A 25807-nucleotide genomic window follows, 5' to 3' on the forward strand; every position below is an offset into this window, starting at 1 on the left:
CACTACACTGTAGTGGAGTACTGCAGGGCTGGCCAATATTAAGGGACTTGACCCTTGGTGTGCAAAAGATCCAGTGGAGCAGACGGAACCACAGGGGAGAATTCCCCAGGCCTGTTGGAATGGCCGCACGGTACTACCGGACATAAGGTGAGAGGGGATAGTGTCGGAGGCCCTGCATCGTGGGATCAAGGATTCGGCCTATCTGAGCATACCCTGGTGTACCCAAGTACTCAAGAAGGTACCCACGTGGACCAACACCACATGGGGAGGGTAGCGCTGCCCTCACATATCTCTGGGAGGGATTGTTCTGCTGGACACCGGGTTCTAGGTGCCCAGGGCACCCTCAGTACTTTGGGGGGACAATTGCTAATGTAATTAGCTGTGGTTACAGTTATTGTGTATATATTGTGTTACCGGGCGTGCTATGGGGCCATAGTACAGTTTGTTGCAAATACATAGTTTGGATTGTGGTTATTTAAGGTATACACCACACCAAAAATAATTGGACGGCGCTCCCACACTAATCATATACGTAAATAACGTGGATTAAAAAGTAAGTGTATATAAGCGATAGATTCTGGGATGAAAGTTGCTCAAAACCAAAGATGAGGAGTCCTCTAGTGCAGCATTTCTCCTCCAAAATCCAAAAGGAGCAGGCTCATCCCAGAAAAGAGTAAAACAATAATAGTGTATACTGTGCACAGAAATATGGGACTGTGGAATTCAGCTTGGTTCATATGTGTGTCCACTTACTAGAAAATAGAATAAATAAAGGAGCTACAACCACTGGCTGTTGTGTGCCTCTTTGATGATGTAATGGCTGATGTTTCCCAAAGGTATGCAGGTAACGACACCGGTGTTCTTCCAAATGTCTTGAAGTGGATATACTGTACCTCAAGGTAAAGTAAAGGGCATAGTGCAGACCAATTATGGAAAATTGTTTAGTGTTGACAAACACATACTGTATTACTCACACTTTGTAAAGTTGTTACAGGCAAAGTTTAAGGTTAACTGTAGAAATGATGGGAGTCTCACACCCCCTAGTGGCGCTTCTAAATGCAGGCCAAGTATGATAATATATCAATAGCAAAATCCTGAACTGCTTTTAAACAGCCATCAGCGTCACATATAAAGTATCCACATATCCATAGAATGACAGTGTACCACCAAGGTGCAAATATACATTATACATTATATGATGGGAACTACCCTGATTTCTTATATTTATATTGGTGTTTGCATTGGAAACACCATTTCAGGGTTTATTATTACATATCCATTCATTGTTGGATTTATATTCCTATCTTTGCCCTTGGTGATACTTGAGATATATATACATAGAGGAGGGGTTTTTGTTTTTTTTGCTTTGATGTCAATACTTCTGTTTTGATACAATTTTTTAACTTTTAAATGTTTATTTAGAGATAGGATTTTAGTTTCATTTTAATACATTTGTCAGGATTAGTACAGCCTCTGATCCTTGTTTTTATGTTCATTTCTTTTGTTCATATATGTTTTTCACAATTAGTTATAGGGGTGTAATGGTTAGAATAACGTTTTTTGATATTTCAAATTTATGTTTGATATCCCCTTAACTTCTTTGTTGTTTTTATGTTACCTTTCTACACCCTGTGACGCTCGGTATACACTCCCCATTTCTCGACTAGCTGGAATGGTGATTAAATATTCAGTAGGTGGGAGTAACCGGGTGTATGCCGAGTTATCATTGGTTAGAACGCAGGGTCTGATGGGTATTTTATGCCGATGTCTGTTCTGTGTTAGTATTCTCTTTGACAAAGCACGGTGTACCGTGCGAAACGTGTCAGAGTGGTTCTGGGGCTGTCGGGTGTCAATAAAGCTTACACTTGAGTGACACTGTCCTGGTCTGAGTCCTTACTGCATGGGAGTTGCACCGCTTCGTTCTTCTTGGAAAGTTTAAGGTTAAGCTTTGGGTTTCTGGGTCCCTGGTGTTGCTCTTAGATTACAAGCACTGTGCATCGGCAGTCCTATGGTCCTCTGTTGTTAATAGGGGGCCCTCAGTACGGCTATGATCAATCTCCTCGCTGAGTGCTCCGACGTGTGACGTCACTTCCGGATATTCGCCCACCTCCAATATCATCCCTAGATCCTGCCTCCAGGTGCTCTTTCATTGTCGCAATCTCAACGCGTTTCACAGCATTAGCTGTTTCATCAGGAGAATCACAGATGAAACTCCTGATAAAGCAGCTAACGCTGTGAAACGTGTTGAGATTGTGACAAGGCAAGAGCATTTGGAGCCTGAATCTAGTGAGGACCGTGCTGTTCGGACGATATTGGAGGATGGAGAATACCAGTAAGTGATGTCACACACCTACAGCTTAACCTTAAACTTGCCTGTAACAACTTTACAAAGTGTGAGTTATATGTGTTTATGTCAACACTAAACTTTTGTCTAGTACTGTCTGCACTATGCCTTTTTCTTTACCTTTACCTACAGTGGTTGTAAATGTTAATTGTTAAATGTAAATGTTAAATGTTAACATGACAGTTGCTTTTCGTTGCAGCATCCAGAACTGAAAATCACCTTTCATAAATTCATAAGATTGCAAATATGCAAAAGGGAATTTTTCAAATATATATATAAAAAAAAAAAAAATTGAAGATTCTCACTGAGGAGGAACAGAACAAAATAATAGCTCACTTGGCATTGCTCGTGCAATCTTGTATTTGAAGTCTTTTGGGATGTTTTAATATAGATCCATGAAAATGATCAAAAACAGCACGTTTTGCTGGTTGATCTAACGTAGGGGTGTGCAAAGTGGGGGGCGCAAGATTTTTCAGGGGTGGGCACAGTGGTTGTAGAGGCCCCACACGCTTCCCCAAGGCATCTAAATTAAATGCCTGGGGATCGCGTGAGGCCTCTTGAATGTCTCACAGCTTGTCTTTGGCGACGTGTCGCCGGTTGTGGGGTCATGTGGCGTCATTTGACGCCGAAGACAAGGAAGGAGGGGGCCCGAGCTGGTAAGGAGAGAAGGCAGGGGTGCGCAGAGGGAAAAGTTTGCTCGCCCCTGGTCTAACGAAATGCATCAAGTGTCTAACGGGAGAACTGTTCCAAAACAGTTCCGTCTTTGTCACATTGTGTCACTGTATGCTTTGCTCCACTTTAACTAGTGAGCATTTTGAGGACTAGTTATAGGAAAAGGAAATGCAGGAGACATTCAGAACGATTTTATAATTATATGTTCAGAGTTTACACCTATAACTGAAGCAGTTTTATAGTTTACCCTTAAAAACAGGCATGTGAAACGGGTAAACAGCAAGTTAACCCACCAGGCGCTCAGAAAGCATGGCTGCAGCTGTGAACTGGTGCTTGAATAACAGTTAATGTTGGTAACGAACGCCACAGTCCCCCAGTGTAATCTTCACAAATGTAAATCTCTGCAACTGGCTAACCATAAGCACAATAAAGTTAGAGAAAACATAGAAGTAGATAACTTACAACTGGGGGATGTAGAGAAGTGGCTGGTCTATCCTCCGGTATGGAAATGCTGCATGTCCCTCTGCTAGCAATGTGTCTTAACGACTTGATCCTCTCTGCCCGCCAGCACTTTCTTCTGCCGCCAACCCTACATCCGCTCGATCGCGGTGGGTGGTCACCTGACCGACGGCAGTGCCGGTGTATCCGGGTGTAGCAGGGGGACGCAGGTGCACCAGACGCAGCCCGGCATGCAGGCAGCAGGCACTGGAGTACTGGAAATCCTCCCAGGGGAGGTGTAGATGCCGCACAGCCGTGGAGTAAGAACTTCAGAGAAGGCTGATCAGTGATTCATAAAAAACTTTAATGAAACAAAGTGCAAACGGATCCTCTTGACGCGTTTTGGCCCGTCAGGCCTTTGTCAAAAGAGTGATCCGTTTGTAACAGCATGATGTATATATAGCAAGTGCAAGTTACAACACCTGTAAACAAGCCCCAAACAAATGGGTAACAGGTGTAACCCCTAACACAGCAAATAATAATCATCAAATTAAAAACAGTGCTGTAATGAAATTGACCAATCTTATCATTGGATAGGAAAACATATACAGATAATTAAACATAATATGCTAAACCAAAATCTCTGATGAATTGGTCAAAAAAAACTAAAAACATGTGAGTTAAAAGAAAAGAAAATGCACAAATGTAAATAAAGTTTATAATGAAATACAACATTAATTCTATGAGGTCTACCGGACTAGCAAGATAAAGTTTCACCAAAGATAGTAGAAAGAGCTATCAGTCACAAATCACTTGATATTAAATCTGTGTGTAATAATGCTTTGAATGATAAAACAATAAAGAAACAGCATATGATAAAGCATGTTGGACCATGTGAAAAAAGGGAAGTGAAGCAAGAAATTAAGAGGAACAGTGGGGGAAAAGGGGGAGTGAGAAGGGGAAAGAAAGAGAAAGCGTAAAGGGAAGAAAAAGGAGGAAAAGAAGGGGAAGGAGAGACAGGACCGGGCGGGGGGAAGAAAAAGAGGGGGAGAAAGAGCGGAAAGAAAGGGTGAAGAACAGAGAAAGGGGGTTGGGGAGAGAAGGGAGGGGGGGGGGGAAAGAGGAGAGGGGGGCAGAAGAAAGATGGGGGGGAAAGAACAAGGAGGAAAGAGAAAAACAATAAAACAATATACATAATGCAGTGATAAGCATTCATTAATCACCAAGAAAATGTTTTAGCTCCCATTCAACATTGAGTCCGTGAGGCTGTAATGTATTCATGGAAAATATCCATGACATCTCTTTTTTATTCAATCTGTTCAATCTATCGCCTCCTCTAATGTAAGAGGGGACGTGTTCAACCCCAAAGAATGAGAAATTCTTGAGTCCACCAAGTGGACATTGTACAAAATGTTTTGATAGTGGATGTAATAAATCTTTTTTATTTATTAATCTAACATGTTCTGAGATACGAATATATAAAGATCTAATGGTTCTTCCCACATATTTCTGTTGACATCCACATGTGATAACATAAACAATGTAGCTTGTTTGACAATTAATAAATGTGTTGATTCTATATTTGCTGTTTGGAAACAGTGTGTGTACTCTTTTTGTTGATGTAGCAAATTTACAACATTTACAAAATCCACATCTGAAAAAACCTTTAGGTATGTTGCTAATTCGAGGTTGGCTTGGAGATTTTTACATGCTTCTCGAAATGGATGAGGCTAATGTATTGGCCCTTCTGAAAACAAATTTGGGACCATGTGTTGTAAACACATCTAGATCTTTATCCAATTTTAGTATGTTCCAGTGTTTGGACACTATCTGTCTGATTTGTGACGCCTGTTTACTGAATTTTGTGATAAACAATGGAGTGTCCTGAAAGTTTATTTGTTTATCTTTAGCTTTCTTTTTTAATAGGTCAACACGGTCCACAGTTTTAGCATTCAGAAGGGCCACATCTACATCAACTTTATTATATCCCCTGGACAAGAATTTGGTACTTAATGTCTTGGAATGTTTCAAAAAGGTTTCTGGGTCTGAGCAGAGACGTTTATAACGCAAGAATTGTCCCTTAGGGATCCCACGTATCAATGCCTTAGGATGGCTACTTTTGGCATGAAGATATGAATTTCTGGCATGTGGTTTTGTATATATATCAGTTTGTATACCCGTCATGGGATCACCATGGATGGTCACATCAAGGTAATTGATATTAACAGTGTCGGTTTGAAATGTGAAGTGAAGATTTATATTATTATTATTCAGAGTTTGTATGAACGTGTGAAGACTGTTAAGATCACCCTCCCAAATGAAAATCAAATCATCAATAAAACGTTTGTAAAAGATGATATTGGAACGAAACAAATTAGTGCTACCATAGATATTAATAGATTCCCATAAACCCATGAAAAGATTAGCATATGAGGGTGCAAAAGATGTCCCCATAGCTGTGCCCTGTTTTTGAAGAAAAAAATCGTGAATCAAAAAGGAAATAATTGTGAGTGAGTAAAAAAAGAATGGAATCAGTGATAAACGTGATCTGTGCTATAGAAAGTGTAGAGAGTTGCAAATAGTGATTAATGGCCCTTAGGCCGTGCTCGTGTTCAATAATAGTGTACAATGATGTGACGTCCATGGTGACCCATCGGTATCCCTCCTTCCAAGACACATCCTCCAATGAAATCAACAACGCTGTAGTGTCTTCAATGAACGAAGGTAAGGTTTTTACAATGGGCTGGAGGAATTTGTCCACATAACGTGAAACACCATCTCCCAAAGATCCAATACTGGAGACAATGGGCCGCCCCGGGGGGTTCTCCAGTGACTTATGGATCTTTGGGAGATGGTGGAATATGGGAATAATAGGAGAATCACATGCCAGATATTGCCTCTCTTTGTTTGATAAGACATATAAGGTGTCACCAAGTTCTAAAAGATCTTGGAGCTCCCCCAAAAACCTTTTAGTTGGGTCTGTGTTGAGTGTAGTATAAAACTCTTCATTGCTCAACAATCTTAGAGCCTCGTCCCGGTATTTAGTGGATGACTGGACAACTATTGCTCCCCCCTTATCGGCATTTTTTATAGTTATGTCTGTGTTTTTCTTTAGATCTAGATGTGTTTACAACACATGGTCCCAAATTTGCTTTCAGAAGGGCCAATACATTAGCCTCATCCATTTCGAGAAGCATGTACAAATCTCCAAGCCAACCTCGAATTAGCAACATACCTAAAGGTTTTTTCAGATGTGGATTTTGTAAATGTTGTAAATTTGCTACATCAACAAAAAGAGTACACACACTGTTTCCAAACAGCAAATATAGAATCAACACATTTATTAATTGTCAAACAAGCTACATTGTTTATGTTATCACATGTGGATGTCAACAGAAATATGTGGGAAGAACCATTAGATCTTTATATATTCGTATCTCAGAACATGTTAGATTAATAAATAAAAAAGATTTATTACATCCACTATCAAAACATTTTGTACAATGTCCACTTGGTGGACTCAAGAATTTCTCATTCTTTGGGGTTGAACACGTCCCCTCTTACATTAGAGGAGGCGATAGATTGAACAGATTGAATAAAAAAGAGATGTCATGGATATTTTCCATGAATACATTACAGCCTCACGGACTCAATGTTGAATGGGAGCTAAAACATTTTCTTGGTGATTAATGAATGCTTATCACTGCATTATGTATATTGTTTTATTGTTTTTCTCTTTCCTCCTTGTTCTTTCCCCCCCATCTTTCTTCTGCCCCCCTCTCCTCTTTCCCCCCCCTCCCTTCTCTCCCCAACCCCCTTTCTCTGTTCTTCACCCTTTCTTTCCGCTCTTTCTCCCCCTCTTTTTCTTCCCCCCGCCCGGTCCTGTCTCTCCTTCCCCTTCTTTTCCTCCTTTTTCTTCCCTTTACGCTTTCTCTTTCTTTCCCCTTCTCACTCCCCCTTTTCCCCCACTGTTCCTCTTAATTTTTTTTTTTTCTTTTCCTTTTCGCTTTCTCTCCCCTTCTCACTCCCCCTTTTCCCCCACTGTTCCTCTTAATTTCTTGCTTCACTTCCCTTTTTTCACATGGTCCAACATGCTTTATCATATGCTGTTTCTTTATTGTTTTATCATTCAAAGCATTATTACACACAGATTTAATATCAAGTGATTTGTGACTGATAGCTCTTTCTACTATCTTTGGTGAAACTTTATCTTGCTAGTCCGGTAGACCTCATAGAATTAATGTTGTATTTCATTATAAACTTTATTTACATTTGTGCATTTTCTTTTCTTTTAACTCACATGTTTTTAGTTTTTTTTGACCAATTCATCAGAGATTTTGGTTTAGCATATTATGTTTAATTATCTGTATATGTTTTCCTATCCAATGATAAGATTGGTCAATTTCATTACAGCACTGTTTTTAATTTGATGATTATTATTTGCTGTGTTAGGGGGTTACACCTGTTACCCATTTGTTTGGGGCTTGTTCACAGGTGTTGTAACTTGCACTGGCTATATATACATCATGCTGTTACAAACGGATCACTCTTTTGACAAAGGCCTGACGGGCCGAAACGCGTCAAGAGGATCCGTTTGCACTTTGTTTCATTAAAGTTTTTTATGAATCACTGATCAGCCTTCTCTGAAGTTCTTACTCCACGGCTGTGCGGCATCTACACCTCCCCTGGGAGGATTTCCAGTACCCTTAAAAACAGATATGACTGGTACAGATCTAGTATTTACATCACAGTCGTTCCCTCATTCCTCCCCCCCCCACACACACACACAAAAACACACACACCCTTAATACAATACCTCCTCCCAAACACATACATACATGCAAAACAACCCCCCAAATACATGCAACACTATCTACCCAAATACATACTTATACCGCAACCCTCCCAAATACAGTTAAATGGCAGATGAGGTTTAATACAGATAAATGTAAGATTATGCATTTGGGAAACAAGAATAAACAGTCAACTTACAAATTAAATGGGGCAAAATTAGGTTGATCCTTGATGGAGGACTTAGGAGTGCTTGTAAACAGCAGGCTTAGCAATAGTGCCCAAAGTCATGCAGTAACTGCAAAGGCAAACAAGATCTTATCTTGCATTAAACGGGGTATGGAGGGAACGGAAATGAGCACAATTATGTCACTGTATAAAGCAGTAGCAAGACCATGAATATCAAGTACAGTTTTGGGCACCACTCCATTAAAAATACATAATGGAACTAGAAAACATGCAAATTAATAAAGGAGATAGAAAATCTGATTTATAAGGAGATGTTAGCTAAATTAGATCAATATACTGTACGTACAAATATAGTATAAGTATCTGTCGTCTAAATTTAGCATAGGTTGAACTCAATGAACGGCTCTTTTTTCAACCTCATCTACTATTCAACGATGTAACCACGTAACAATGGGCCAACATAAAGTTGGAATTCTGAAGTCTAAACTTTGTTACATATGGCTTGCCCTATACTTGGTGCACAGTTGTGCAAAATTTGCCCCTCAATCTCCTTTTAATCTGTGCGTTCAGCAGCCATTGCTCGCATGACCCACCTGCCTCCACATACACATTTAGGCACCAGGCCATGTGGCTCCCTGTTCAATTTATGTACGTCAGAGCTGAGCTCTGGCACTACTTCTGCCAGTCACAAGCAGCACAATATTTACCTCATCGCCGCTGGCAGAGCGCCACTATTATACCTCTCTGTGTGCCACCGGGGGTGATGAAATGCCTGTGATTATTAGTGGTAGCGCTGGAGCTCAGCATGGACATGGACAGGGGGAATGGAGGGGTTATATGGGAAAGAGGGAGGGGTGGCCATTAACCTTTACTTGAAGCATGGAATTACTTACCTTCTATACTGAACTGAGCATCCTTTGGCATTGCAAGCTTAGTCATGGGTACTGGTGTCTCATGTTAAAGTATCACATAGATAGAATTAACTATAATTTGTGGAGTAAACACATTTCCTAATGCATTTCTAACCTTGCGGGAGACAAAGCATTACAGTAGAACTCCAGCAATTAAAAATGCAATATCCTCGTATTTTAGTCAGTGACTCTAAAAGTGAACTATAATATTCCTATCCATTGTCCTACTCTAAGGTGCATCTAAAAACTGTGGTCACAATGTATGCAAGTGTACAAGTAGCTGTGGTTTTAATTTTGATTTAAAAAAATGTAAATGCCGGTGTGTTACAATAGATGCCAGCAGGACCCTGACTGTTACAACCCCTCTTGCAGCTGCTCCTGGTCCTATTGATCCTGTCACACCTCTTCTGTGCCCCATGTTTTAAAGCAGCAATACTATATTCCCCCTTTTTTTCTTCTTTGTATATTTTAAGCATGGGACAATATATAAAACTACTGTACATGTTTTACGTAAGCTGGCAATTGTTTGGTGCCCCTGTTATAAATCTGGCAAAATCCTGATTGTGTACCTAATATAATGGCTGCTTCAGTCAGTGTAACTAAGCAGCTAAGAGACAGTCCGCACAGCACTTAAAAAATAATAATAACATATATATATATATATATATATAGATATCTACATCTACATCTATATCTATATCTATATCTATATCTATATCTATATATATATATATATATATATATATATATATATATACCCTGTCTTCCCATAAGAGAAGGCACAAAAGCAGCAACACTCAGATATAGCAAAAAGACATGTATTAGCAGTGACAAAACAGCACACTATGGGTTGACAGGGTTTCTATATTGATTTCTATGGAGCATGCACATTGACTTTACATTTGTTGCTTGGAGTGCTGGCTGCTTTTTGTTATATATATATATATATATATATATATATATATATATATATATATATATATATACAGTGTTCGACAAACCTATACATTTGCTCGCCCCGGGCGAGTGGATTTAACCCCCGGGCGAGTAAATATTGGCCCAAGCAGCACACGTTTGGTACTAGGTGGCGAGTAGATTTTTTTGTGTGGCGAGTAGATTTTTTGGTGATTTGTCAACCACTGTATATATATATATGTGTTTGACAAACCTATACATTTGCTCGCCCCAGGCGAGTGGATTTAACATCGTGGCGAGCTCCTATTGGCACAAGCAGCACACATTTGGTACTAGGTGTCGAGTAGATTTTTTTGTGTGGCGAGTAGATTTTTTGGTGATTTGTCGACCACTGTATATATATATATACACACACAGCCTTTGATTACTTTTATTGAAAACAAATTATCTATTGCTATGTTCGTTTTTTTTCACATTTTATCTGTATTTACATTTTTATTTTTATTTTCATGTTAGTTATTTCATATAATTAGCACAAACCCTTTATACAGTGTTGAACCGATCCAGCTAGTTCCATTGTATATTAGTTAAACCATTAGCAGAGGCGCAGCTTTGTTCTTTTTGCTTTTTATATATATATATATATATATATATACACACATATATATACACACACAGCCTTTGATTACTTTTATTGAAAACAAATTATCCAAGTTGCCAATCTATTCTTTCTCCCTTGATCGATCAGTAAAGATCATGCTTCCCAGGGTTTGCTATATGGCTGCCTATCAGTTTCAACAAATAGTTCAGTTGGTGCAACTCAACTGCTACAATGTATCCTCACATTACTAAGGTAACATTATCTATTGTTACAGTTTACAGCTCAAACTACTTGGAATATAGGCAACAAATTATCCCAAACAAGAAAGTGCTGCAAAGATCTGGCACTGATTGGGAGGTGGGCTAAAACCTGCTGCTATAGAAATAAAAAGATGCTTTAAAAATAATTAAAAATGGCATTAAGAGTTGAATTTAAAAAACAAAATGCCAAAAGTATGAATCTAATACTACACAATGGATTTTAAATACATTTAAAAAAAAAAACACATAGGATTTCACGTTTTGCTCATTTATAGGTTTACATGGCCTTTTATTAGAGCATAAAACACCTCCTTATGTCAACAGTTGGCGATTGCTCATTTAGTGAATTTCATAAATAAAGGCAGAGCGGTAGGAGCTATTACTTGAATGAATTAATTTCATATACAGTACTTCTTCAGTAAGATGTAGAGATGCATCTTGAGTGCATAAAGTTGTATTACCTGTGGTTCCAGAGGTGAAAATGTAGAGAGTTGCAGAATTGATGCTCTTGACAAAGCGCAGGTGATGTGCTACCGCCTCGTCACTTGCTGTTTCCAGCTTGTCCATTATAGTATTTACCCCTTGGAGAGAAGTTTCTTTTGCCATTACCCAGACACTGATATTATCTTCTCGCAGGTTGGGAAGGATCTCCTCCAGTGTTTCAAGCATATCTGGTAACACAGAAAAGCTATGCTGTAGTTTTGGAGTTTATGCATTAATGACAAACGACAAGAAAAGCAGCAAACACAGCGGAGATCCTGATGATAACAATAAGTCTATTTTGATCAGTTAATTCTGAGTTTATTTTTGACCAGTGAAACAGCTTCTAGATTGTAAGCTCCATGGGGCAGGGACCTCCTGTCTATTATCTCAGTTTGTCTTAACATATATGTACTCTCTTGCCGTACAATGTTATTGTCCTCCCTCACACATTGTACTGCGCTGTGGAATATGTTTGCCCCATGCATATAAAAGATAATAATAATAATTATTATTATAATTATAATAAATAATACTATTATTATTATTATGTTCACAATAAAAAGGTGAATACCCGCTAGAGAAAACTTCAGGATTTCTATGCAATAGAAACAAGTGTGCTCAGTTAGCATTCGGTGAAGTACTGCACTTCTCAATGATACGAGTTGCAGAATGTCCACGCTGCCAGCATCTGCTTTGGTATTCTCAAGCCCCTATTAAAATATACTCTTAAATCGCTTCTCCGTGTCATAATGCTCAACCTTCCATAGACAAAGGGAAGTGGCTTCACAGCATATATTGAAAAATGTTAATGTAGCAAAAAAAATGTCTGTTGTCTCCATCAACACAACTAGTGCTTTCTTTGCAGCAGAGAATACAGATATCAAATAATGGGGCTCATGCAGAGAGCATAGATAAGGAAATAGCGCCATCTTCTGGCGAAAAAACTAGCCAGAAATCCTTAAACTCGGGAGAAAATGGCGCGATTTTTAAAAGTGCTCAGAAAATTTTTCAGAGCTGTAAAACTCGCCAAACTCGTGGCGAGAACCTGAAACTCGCCATGCTAATATAGCGTGGTATTCCAGAAGCTCCGAATCGCTGGAACACGCCAACATGTGCATTAGTATGGCGAGTTTGAAATAGCCAGGAAAAGTTGGCAATTTGAAGTTTTTTGCCGAAATTAGTTAACGACGTTCTCTGCATAACACCTTCACTAACGGCAAATCTGTGGCTATTTTACAGCCATTTTAAACTTTTTTAACGTTCCTCTCTGCATAAGCCCCAATGTTTTAAAATATTTTGTTGTTGAGTTTCTTAAACCAAAACGGATATCCCGATTAATATTTTTGAAGTGTAATTATGCCACTAGTTACGCAGATACAAAAAAAAGGAAGAAAATCAGCGCTAGATCTTGAATTTGAATGTTTTACCATTTAAAATGTGATCTGTTGACAAATACAATTTTCAGGATACTGGCAATTGTCCAGATTTTAATAAATATAACAGGATGGAATTAATAATTTGCTGCTTCTATGGATGACCAAATCCAAATGTAGGGTATTTAGAGAAGAAAAGGAGTGCTTGCTCCAAATACTCGAATTTATTGACACGAATACAATGTTAAAAACGGTAGGAGTATTGAAATTAGGGGTTAACTTCAGTACTCCTACCTGAGAGGTGATATTACAAAACACAAATCACATCAACCTTTAGCCAGGTCCTGCTGATCCAAACTTGAAGATTTGTGTGAGTCATGTACTATCTGCTATACTGGGAGATTCAATGATATTGGGAGAAGTGTGTAATCAGCACCAATCACAGACAGGAGCTTCCAAGCACTAACCCCTGGGAAGTTACCGGTTAGCATGGGGATACTTCAGACTGAGACCTGTGAAGAGTTATTGAACATTATTGTGTTACCTGGTAATTGGTCCCCTAGAAATACACTGGCTAGCGTGGGAATACCTTACAACGGTTATACCACTTTTTGAATTACTGAGTCATTCAGAGAACTACCCACAGAAAAACTGCAGCACCTGTAAAATTTGCTGCTCCATTATGAAACGCTGGTAAGCACGGGGACTATTACCTTGTATCATCAAGATAGTAATGGACCTACTGCAGGAGCTTTAATACCAACAACTCATTAATGAACTGTACGTTTTTAATTATTCCCCTGTAATCGAGGGGTAGCTATATTGGACTTAATATCCATTGGACCTATTCTTCCTAATTTAAGTTATTTACGGGGGGAGAATTCATTTCTCTTGCTATGGAGGACTGAAATGTTTTTGGTTTTATTCTATAATGAATTATCATCACTTGGTATCAGGTATCAGTGATGTGTATGTACTTTGCGAATGAATGTGCACATTCTAGCCCTGTGATTTTATTTTTAACATTGTATTCTTGTCAATAAGTTTGAGTATTAGGATCTCTCTCCCTCTCTCCACACCCCAGCTGCTAGGCTGTAGGCAATTAGATCTTAAGCTCTTTAAAAAGGCAGGAACTTAAATACAGTACATTCAGTGCTTCCAGATCCTGCAGGGTCATGCTTCTCAGGGGGACGCCCTGAGAGCCTGCTGGAATGCCACAGAGGCTACCTGTTCCAGAACCTGCAGAGACAGGTTAAGAGGCTGTGGGGACTTCCCAGAAGGGTGTACCTGGGAGCTACAGGACTTTGTAGCCATGAACAAGATGAGCCATGGGGAATCAAGCTGCCCAGAAGGATGTGCCTGGGACAAGACTTGCACTCTTCCCTCATACACCAGTCTGAAGAAAGCCGGGAGCAAGCAGGCAAAATTACATGCATATTTGTACTGAGGAGATGATTCAAGACACCTGTCACGGATTATGGGATTCACCTGGACTATGAGTTATAATCACCTGGTCTGTTATTTATTGCAGTGACTATATAGAGAGGACCCTTATGGTCCAGACACATGCCACTTCTTGACAAAGGCTGCTTGACAGCCGAAACGTTGGACACTTTATTTGGCTTCAATAAATTATCGCATTTATAAAATCATGGAGCCTCTACTCTTCCTTTCTCGAGTTGTGACATACATACATACATACAATGATTAAAAGGTAACTATTGTTAAGAGCACAGAAAGTACATCTACTGCAGCACCGAAATGGAAATAGAAAATGGTGTTAAAACAAAACAAAACAGTATTTACTCATTTAAGATTTTGTATTACAGTATTTCACCAAACTGATTATATTGCTGGCCACAGATGGCAGGAGGAGTGTGGTTTATTTTGTCCCCCGTTAGTACAGAAAGTACACACACAATGTGATGCATTAGATGATACTACATGGTTGAGCCACATGATCATTTCATTTGCTATCAGATGGGAAAAACAGGATGCTGCTGTTGGCTGGAGAGAAGAATGATGTGACGTGCCTGCCAACCCCGCAAAAAAAAGATTTGTGTATGGGGGGCTATTGTAGGGAAACAGTGTTTGGTGCAAGGTAGATTGGACTGGTTTGAGTGTTGGGGCACGGTTCCACCTATAACAGCTTACTGAATATGAGGTGTGTGTCAAGGCAAAATTGGAGCAAATGTGGATCTAAAAATCAATAGGATTTTTTATTTGCTACAGTACATCGCATGCAGTTTTATTGCCCCAGAATTCTGCCACTTGTGCCTTGATCCACAGCCCCCTATGCAACCTGATTGATCACTCCTAAATAACTCACAGAGAAAATATCCTTGTGTGGGGAATGGAAGGGATACTGCAGCCCCACCCCCCCTCCCAGATAAATACATTCTTATATTGTAGCCTCACCCAAATACACTCATTACATACCAATTATCAAAATTCCCCGAGGACAGTGAGGAGATGGCAAAAGCAGTATTTAATGCAAAACTCTTCAGAAAAAAATGATTCAAATACAGGATATTTAAGTACATATTGGCCCATGTTTACTTAACGGTGCTATTCCATAGGAAACAGTTTGATGCCAGAAGACACCCGATAGCCTACACTACTGAATAGGCTATACCAGTGGTTCCCAAACTTTTTCGGTTCAAGGCTCCCAAAGGCGATCAGGATTTTTCCATGGCGCCCAAAGTGAAAACAAAGTTGTATATACATACCAAACAGTTGCAGTGCGCAGTTGGTGGCTTGGCACCGGCAGCACCGCGCTCACCTCATTCAGTCACTGCAGTGGTGCGGAGTGCCTCATAAAAAAATGAACCACCCCCCCAGGAAACAGCGCCGGGAACTCCTCTTGCTGTTGCTGTTGCTGTTGCTGCCCGCAGCCGGTGAGAGGGCGAGAGGAGGCTCCAAAACCTTACATGGAACGCGCAAACTGCCTGGTTCAGTTGCAGTCCTTCGCCATTTTGGTTTCCCGTGGAGCACGCGCTGCATTGTGGGGAGCAGTGTTGCCAGATAGTTCCCAAAAATACCACCCAATAACATAGCGAAAACAGCCCAAACTTATCCAGATGACCCAACACTAAGATCAAAGGGCATCTTCAATCTATCCAATTTCCGCATAGACCATACATTGATGAATGTTTTAGGTAAAGGTCTTTCATTTGCCCCAACACGTAGAGTTAACAATTTTAATCTTTATATAGATCTCCAGAAGTTCTCTTAGTAGACATTTCATTACAGACCAGGGGAATCCATCGTTAACACCAAACACTGTCAATCCCATTGTCAATACACTGTCTACCAGTGAGCAAACGCATTTAGTGGATTTAATGTCCCTGATGGATGAGGGTTCCACTAGCACCATAGACGATATGTCTATTCAACATTCATTGTTCAAACCCAACTCCATCTTCCATTCTTACCATTCGAGGGGACAGTATATTGACATTTTCAATAGACTAGTTGAAAAGGAATTTCAAAATCTTGGTCGATCTAAGGCAAGTCAAATGAGTCAAAATACTAATCTAACGGCTCAGGAAAAACAAATGTTGAAAACACTACAATTAGATCAAAACATAATTGTACGTGAAGCAGATAAGGGTGGGGGTATTATACTCCAAAATAGAACAGACTACTGCTTGGAGGCTAGTAGATTACTGTCAGATACTACATCCTACTGCAAACTACCTAAAGATCCTACAGCCCAATTTAAACTAGACCTTAATGAGATGCTTAAATCTGCTTATCAGTCTAACGTTCTCACCAAGCATGAATTTGATTATTTGTGTTGTATGACCCACACCATCCCAATTATGTATCACTTACCTAAGATACATAAATCACTCACTAATCCTCCGGGGCGTCCTATTATTTCAGGATCAATTCACTCACTGCCAATCTTTCATCATATGTAGATTCTTTTTTACAACCACTAGTACCACTATTACCATCACATTTACTTGACACCACATCTCTTCTCACCATTCTCACTGATTTCACTTGGAAATCATCTTACCAATTAGCCACTCTTGACGTTCAAGCACTATATACATCTATCCCACATCATAGGGGTTTAGATGCTATTGATCACTTTTTAGCACTACATGGCACTTTACCACTTCTTCAACGTATTTTTATTCACAATTCTATTGAATTTATTTTGAAACACAATTATTTTCTTTTTGAACACGAGTTTTATTTACAACTGTGTGGCACTGCTATGGGGACACGTTTTGCACCATCTTTTGCTAATCTGTATATATATGGTGGGAGTCGTCACAAATATGGGGTGTCGATGTATCTCCGCCACAATTAATTATGTGGCGGAGATACGTCGATGATGTGATTGTTGTTTGGGACGGTGACAGCATCTCATTTGCTAACTTTGTTGCCCAGTTAAATAACAATAAATTTAATATCCTTTTTACTAGCGAATTAAACCCAATTAATGTCACATTTTTGGATTTGGAGATATACAGTATATTGTCAATAACGAATTATTTACCAAAACCCATTTCAAGAGCACTAATGTTAACTCCTTTCTTCATCCAACAAGTGGACATGAAAGGAGATACATTAACAATATTCCCTACAGTCAATTTTTGTGCATTAGGCGCAATTGTGCTGATTTTGAGACGTTCAAGGTACAATCTCAGATACTCTTTGAACGTTTCCAACAAAAAGCTTATGATAACACTATAATTACTACGGCCTATAATAGAGCTTTAAATATCAATAGGAAGAAACTGATCAGACCCCAAACCAATAAACAAATTAGAAACCAAATTGTCAATACAAATGGGGATTCTAACACACTCAATCAATCGTTGGAGAATGTTTCCATTAATAATTCCACTTCATCAATTATTGCATCACAGACTGTACAGCTTAATGACAAAAACCATAAGAACAAGAAAAAATTTAATAGCTCACATAACAAGATTAAACATATCCTCAATAAATATTGGTACATTTTACATATGGACCCAATACTGACTAAATTTCTGTCGAAAAGACCACCTATTGTTTTCACTAAATCAAATAACCTCAAAACTATCTTGGTCCCTAGTCTCCTTAAAGGGAGTGTTCCTAGGAAAAAGAAGGATCTAAGAGATATATTAGGTCTAAAAGGAAACCATAAATGCAATAAGTGTAAAATCTGCCCTAGAATGCTTACACGGGATCATTTCAAATCTAAAATAACAGACTTCAAATATGAGATTAAAAATTATATTGACTGTTTGACAACATATGTCATATATATCTTACAATGTGGATGCGGTCTACAATATGTAGGCCGCACCAAACGCCATCTTAAAATACGTGTAATGGAACACTTAAGAAACATTGCCAATATTCCTAAATTACTGGCCATGGGTAAACCACTTACACATCTTTTGTCTCATTTCAAAGATGTTCACCAATGCAGCACCACAGGGGTCAAATATATGGGTATTGAACATATAAAGACCAATATTAGAGCTGGTGATAAAAATCTGCAAATTGCAAGAAGGGAGCAGTTTTGGATTTTCACCCTCCAAACGAAATATCCTGGGGGGCTAAATGATTATGTAGAGCTGACTCCCTTTTTGAGGTGAACATCTATATTTTGCATTTTTGAAGTCTGACATGTTTTTGATATGTTCACTGTGAGGGTCGATGTTCCCTTTTTCCCCTTCCTCGCCCCCCCCCCTTTCCCCCTCCTCTCCCCCCCTCTTTTCCCCTTTCTCCTTTTCATTTTGTATCATATGTTCTCTTGATTTTATTATTTCTTTCTTATCAACTCTTTTTTCCCTTCTCTTCTTTTATTCCCCCCCTTTTTTTTTCCCTCTTCTCCCCTTTTTCCCTCCCCCCCTCTCCTCTCCCTCCCTTTTCATTTTTGTTTTATGTGTTTTGTATTATTGTTTTTTTATGTAATTTACACAATGTTTTAGATGCTGTTCATATTATTACATATGAATTTTTTAGTTTACTATCACACTTGACCACTAGGGCTACCTATCAATGTACCTTTACATGTCCGAATCTGATATCATTGGCATTTAAATTTTGCTAATAATTTATCTTTTTCACCTTTGTAACATCCAATCACGATCAATAAATACCACTGCATATATTAGTACTATAGATCTATTTAAGTTAACAGAGAGGAGGGTTTGAAACTTCATCCACCCGTCATAGTGTTGCCATGATTGGCTGAATCGCTCACAGGTACAGCCAATGGTGGTATGTGATGGACATGTAAAGGACCCTCTATAGGTGCCCTAGCTATCGTCTGAAGAAGTATACTTGGTATACGAAATACGTCGCGAATTGTGTAACCAGCTTCTACTCACCTTGATAGCTGGCATACACACAAGTGTTTCTTTTCCGATCGTGAGTACCCAAACAGACAGGCACCCAAGACGGCTACGGGGGGCTTCATTCCCACGCATGCGCACTTTGCCCCAAACGACGCTTACACTCGTGGAGGCTTGATGCGAACAGTGCTACAGAGACAGCCCCAGCGCGCGGGACTGTTATCTGGAGGGATCTGAATATCGCCCCTGCCCACCCTCCCAAGTGGTGCCTGACTGAGAAGGACATCGTTTAGATCGGGATTCATTAAAGTTTTATTATATGTAAGTGACTACTTTTTATTTTTTGTTTTACAATACACTACTCTTACCTTGGTGTGCTCCTGTGTTCTCTCTTTTTCTGAATTTAGTGAAGCTTTATTAAAATGTTGCTAAAGATCTCTCTCTCTACCTTCCCACCCCCCATTCTGTCATTCCCCTCTATTCTCTCCCCCACCCATCTCCCTCTCACCCCTCCATTTCCCCCCCCCCCCATTCTCTCTCTGACCTGCACAGACGCACACAGCCACTGACCAACTGACACACACACAGACCAACACAGACACTGACCACGCACAGACACCCACACAGACAGACCTGCACAGACACACAGCTACTTCTGGCTTGCACAGACACACACAGTCACTGATACACACATACACACACACACACACACAGCCACTGATACACACAGACACACTGATAGCTACACACACACACACACACACAGCCACTGATACACACACACACTGATACACACACACACACACAAAGTGGAGTACGAGAGTAGAGGCAGCGGCGGATGTGAGTGACTGGAGGGGGGCAGGGGGAGGGAAGAGAGGAAAGGCAGGCGATCCGAAAAGGCGGCTCCCCGCCTCTCCTGCACCAAACGCCGCCAGCGACCACTTACCACCACTGCCCGCCCCAAGGGGCGGGTCCCAGCCCTTAAGCAGGTCTGTTCTAAGGTGGGTCTTAAAGGTGGATAGAGAGGGTGCTAGTCGGATATTGAGGGGAAGGGCATTTCAAAGGTGTGGGGCAATCAGTGAAAAAGGTTTAAGACGGGAGAGGGCTATAGGAAGAAAAGGAGTAGAGAGAAGACATCCTTGAGTACAACGCAAGGGTCGGGATGGTGTACAGCGCAAAATTTGGGCTGAGATTTAAGGAGGAGCAGAAGAGTGCAAAGCTTTAAAAGTGAAGAGGAGAATTGAGTGTGTGATATGGGATTTTATAGGAAGCCAGCAGAGGGATTTCAGCAGGTTAGACGCCGAGACAGATTTAGGAAAGGGTAGAGTGATTCTGGCAGCAGTGTTTAGGATAGATTGTAGGGGAGACACGTGAGAGGCAGGAAGGCCGAACAGCAGAAGGTTATAGTAGTCGAGACAGGAGCGAAGGAGTGGCTCAGTGAGTAAAGACACTGACTGGCACTGAGTTTGCAGCAGGGGACCTGGTTCAATTCCCAGTGTCAGCTCCTTGTGAACTTGGGCAAGTCATTTTATCTCCGTGTGCCTCAGGCACAAAAATAGATAGTAAGTTCCACGGGGCAGGGACCTGTGCCTGCAAAATATCTCTGTAAATTGCTATGTAAAACTAAGCGCTATACAAGACGATATTATTATTAGAATGAGGGCCTGTGTCAGAGTTTTAGCAGAGGAAAGGGTGTATCTTTGTAATTATTACTCCAGTTAACTCGAACAATGTTGGCACAATCTTTGTATCATTTTATTAACGCATGCAATGTCACATTACCGGGAGCAATAATGTCTGCTACATCTGTAAATAATTCATGCATAAAATTAGCTCATCATGTTATATGAAGAAACATTTTTTTAAAGTTTCTGTAGAAAGCTCCCTCAAAACACCAATTAGCCAAACAAGATATTGTACTGCTAGCAATTAGCAAACACAAGTACTCCCCCCCCCCCGTTCTAATGCAAGATGCTCTATGATCAGTTGAAGAAACCACATGAACTGTCCTGCAAGAGATAAAACCCCTTCACTGTTAGACATTACACAAATTAGCAACATTTAGCAATTCTTCACAAATCTGTATGTCTAATGTTAGGCTTGTTCTATAGTAGGTGCGTGTGCGCACCTGTGCGAACGTGCGTGCACGTGACGCACATGTTTTGTGTGTACGGTCCGTGCTGCCGGGAGTGACAGGTTTGCAGTGGTCTGTGTGTTTGTATATGTGTATATGTGTGTGTGTAGATTGTGTAAGTAATTAATTTATTATATATTTTTAAAATTAAAAAAGATACGTTGTGTAAGAATAAATTATTTATTAACATTGTGCGCACACACACACGCATACATACACACATTACAGCGGCGGTAGCGGCGCGAAAACATTATTTTCGCAGTCTTAAGTAATAAGTTAGGATAATGTAAATGTACAATATATCAGGTCTCTTCAAATAGTTCTCCAATGAGACCACATCAGAAAACATTTAGGAGTAGAAGGGCAACACACTTATGGTAACTTAATTTTAGATACATTGACAATTATCATATTTTAACAGATACATTTTCAATATCTTCACTCGGTGGTTTCCAACCTTTTTTTTAGTTAAGGAACCCTAAGTCCAATACTGAGGAACCCCCAACCATCTCTAATAGCAACTCTGTGCTCAGATGCATTGTAAAGTCTTCTGTATTTGATACAATTTTCAAAATTACTTGAAAATTGCAGGGAACACTGCTTTAACTCAGCGGTGCGCAAAGTGGGGGGCCGTGAGATTTTTTCTGGGGAGGCACGGGCGGCTGCAGAGGCACCACGCTGTTCCCTGAGGCATTAAAATTAAATGCCAGGGGATCGCGTGAAGCCTCTGCAGCCCTATTACTTATCTTGACTGTGCCGGCGTCACTCGTGTCCATGGCAAAGTGGCATCAAATGACGCAACGGGGTCATGTGATGTCACACGTGTCAAATGACGCTGCGGGTCACGCGACGTGATGTCACCTGACCCCACAGCATCATTTGACGCTGCATCAAGGTAAGGGAGGGGGCATGAGCAGCAGCGGAGGGAAGGTAGGGGGGCGCAGCTGCAAAAGTTTGCACTCCCCTGCTTTAACTTACAAGTGAGTTTCAGTGCTAAAAAATGCACTTAGATGCCTAAACAACTAGTGAGAAATTAGCAAGATCAGAGAGTCCAAGTACCATACCAAGGACCTTGGTGAGCCACATTTGGCCTGCGAGTTGAAGAGTCCTGTGGTACATGGTACATATGTTATAAATGCTGGCACAATGTTGACATATAATTTTCAAGTCTTTAAATGCATCTAAAATTATGTTATAATAAGCCTAGGGCGATTCTACTTCTGTCTGTTTTCACATCTGGCCCCTTTTGAGAACTAGTTGAAGAACCCTATAATGGAGCACAGGTTTTTAATAATAACTTTATTTCATATAGCGCTACCATTTAACCATTGTTCAATGGAACCTTGGTGCTCCACAGGAGGATAGGAGTTCCCTGAGAAATTGGGTAATGGTGGATATTTTACTCTTCAAGACCTAGAAAATTTTATCTTGCCAATATGGTTAATGTATTAATTATAAATGTTCGAAAATGTTATACTGTAATGTAACAATACACCATAAAAAAAGTTACAACTAATAATTTTGAGAATTATGAAAATCAAAGTGTTATTCCTGCACAAGAAAGTTTATGCATCTCCAATACCTCCACCTGTTGTGATACGATGCAAAATCTATCAATGTATGTGATACCTATATTGTTATATGAAACCTTCATTCAAATTCCCAAATGGGGCGAGATTGGGATTTACACCAAAAGTTGCCAGTGATAATGTCCCAATATGGAAGCCTAAATGATTAACAGAAATGTACCCAAATGACACTTTGTGTGATGAAAGACCTGCCATACAATGGGGGGCTGTAACAAAGGGGTGGGGCGTGCCTTCAGATTCCTCCCACCAGGGTTTATACATTATACCGAATTTGTATACACAGCACCCCCACCAGAAAAAAAAAATTAGTTCCTGAAAGCCATACTGGGGGAGATGTAGTAAGCGCCCATTTTGGGGGTATACACCCTGATCTAGCGTTAACTGTCATTGAAGTGAGTCTCAGCAAGCAGATAACACACACAGCTAACCGCTGGAGCACATAGACAAATGTGGATTTGCATGGTTAATATCATACCTGCTCCCACAACCAGGATCTTCGCGCCGCAGCTGTGAAAGCAATGCAGAAGGGACCTGGACCGGAGATTGTAGTTGAGGAATGCAACACTGCAGCCAAGTTTCGCCATCCCAAACCAGACATTCAAAAAGTCAGGCTCATTGCTCATAAGCATGGCCACCGTGTCACCCCTACTTAACGCGGAGTGACGGAGGAACACCTGGGCCACCCGATTGCTCCTTCGGTCCACGTCGCGGTAAGTGTGGACCTGCTCCTGGAAGACGAGGAAGGCTTTGTTGGGCACTTGTTGAGCTTGTTGCACAAAGCGATCCACGACAGTCACTATCCTGCCAGTCCTCTTGTACAGCTCAATTCGAAGCCCATAGCGGATTACTTTCAGCAAGTATCTCAGGTCGATCCAGAAGTAAGGGAAAAATCGCCTTTGCAAGAAATGCAGGGCTGCCAAGCCCGTCACAAGTCCGGTTATCCATGGCAGAGCCATGTGGGACATGTAGAAAAGCAGGCAAGTGAAAACTCGAGGAAAGGTACCCGGATACCCGGATATCTATTCAGTAAATGGAAATGCACAAGGGCAGGTGTATATTCCAGCTGCTATAGGTTACTGTTGCCCGAGTACAGTACATGAGGTAATCAAACTGAAACAATGATAAAAAAAAAAAAAAAAAAACTACATTAACTAGGCTATTTAAGAAGGCAAACTCAAGTTGGGATCAGAGACTAATCCCAAAGTCCAAGAGCAGCTTTCTTGTAACAAGAGGAATTATCCTACTTTGATATAGTGTAAGCCGCAGCATCAAAGTAACCAGGGCAATGTGTTTAGAAGTGATAATAAATGTGCATTCAGTCCTGCAATCTCTTCTTCTTCTTCCTCCTCTTCTCTCTCTCTCTCTCTCTCTTCCTGCGGGTTTCTGGCATGCGCAGGGCTTTACATAACTTGATAGAAAGAGGGACACTTTGTTCCTGATTTCATGTTCTGCAAGCAAGCCTGCCTTGTTGTTAAACTCTCCCACTCACGCTTCAGATGACAGCCGAAATTGCTTTTTTTTTCTTCTCATAAGAGACAGGACAAGGAGTCGATGAGCACTGGAATATGTCCCCTCCCTAACCGTTTGAAGCCACCTCCTACTTGTTGACAAGTCAAAGCTTCTCTAGATAAGCTGCTCAGTGTTATGGAGGTGGGTAATAAAGGCTGGGGGAGGGAAGCTTCATACAAAGGGCGAAGTGCTGAATGCTATTCAAGGCACTGCCACTAAGAGAGTGCATTTACTGTAGATTCAATATGAAACAGCAAGAATGAGATACTTCATCATGTAAGCACACCTCAACATTTTACAGTATAATACAAAACAGACTTGCATGATTGCTGATTATTCATTACTACCCACCTGAAACATTGTTTAAAAACACAGCCTTAAGATCTGTGTTTGTTCATTGTAAAAGTGCTTATGTTCTGAATTGCTTAGGTGTAAGAAGCATTAAGTAACTATGCTTTTTGAATGACTGAGATTAAAGTTATGGGAAGCATTTTTAGGTTTGTGTCTGCTCCAGTAAAAAGTGAGTGTTGGGAAATGACACATGATTATTGAATGCAATTCCAAACAGATCTGTAATTAGAATTGTTAGGAAGGCCACACCTGTGTGCATGGGATTGTTTACAGTATGTGAACAGGGTGAAACTATGCTGCTGACACCTCCCCGCAGGCCACTAAAATTAGCAATAAGTAACTCCCCAAACACCGTCACACTACACCTCAGTTACGCTGCCACCAACAATAATTATAAAACAAAAGACAAAAAGGCCCAATACTTTTTTACATCCAATATGAAAAAAATATACAGTGAAATACCTATATATTCTCTTGAAAAGGGGTAATTTAGTTAAACCCTTTGGCCAACGTGTTATAAGCCTGCTAGCCACATCAAGGCATGACCATTAGCAGGCCCTAACACTACCTGATTAAAATTCTCATTTAACTCCAATTTGGAGGGAGAATGATCACATTGGATCTGTCCAAACCCAGTAACATGAAAAAGACCTGCTAACTTAGGAAAGTGCGAAGGGGCGAGCTTAAACCCTGGGGAGGAGGTGCCACTACCTCCAAGCAGCTGAGACCAGCTGAAAACAAAAGTTAATAAAAACACACAATTCCAGCAAGCTCAAGAAACCCCAAAACCCACCACAATACAGATGCAGAGCCCATTATTTTAACAAATCACGCGGTGTATACCTCGGAATACCCATGTCATGGCGCGGGATTGCTGCCAACCGTACCGCCTTAAGACGCGAGTGCAGGCAAGTGGCTGCTCGCGCATGCGCAGAG

The 25807-nt window shown here is 40.4% G+C and overlaps 1 protein-coding gene across 1 annotated transcript in view; it reads right to left on the minus strand.

The window, feature by feature from the left end:
* Positions 1–24600, minus strand: part of SLC27A6 (solute carrier family 27 member 6) — a 51637-nt gene extending 27037 nt beyond the window's left edge. Inside the window, exons 1-2 of the mRNA XM_075600203.1 lie at positions 23487–24600; positions 11583–11792 (exon numbers count right to left, since the gene is read on the minus strand). Coding sequence (XP_075456318.1) covers positions 11583–11792; positions 23487–23976 — 700 coding nt within the window. The 5' untranslated portion in view covers positions 23977–24600. The remainder of the gene's footprint in view (positions 1–11582; positions 11793–23486) is intronic.
* Positions 24601–25807: the final 1207 nt, after the last annotated feature.

Source organism: Ascaphus truei, chromosome 1 (assembly GCF_040206685.1).
Source record: "Ascaphus truei isolate aAscTru1 chromosome 1, aAscTru1.hap1, whole genome shotgun sequence".
Taxonomy (NCBI): Eukaryota; Metazoa; Chordata; class Amphibia; order Anura; family Ascaphidae; genus Ascaphus; species Ascaphus truei.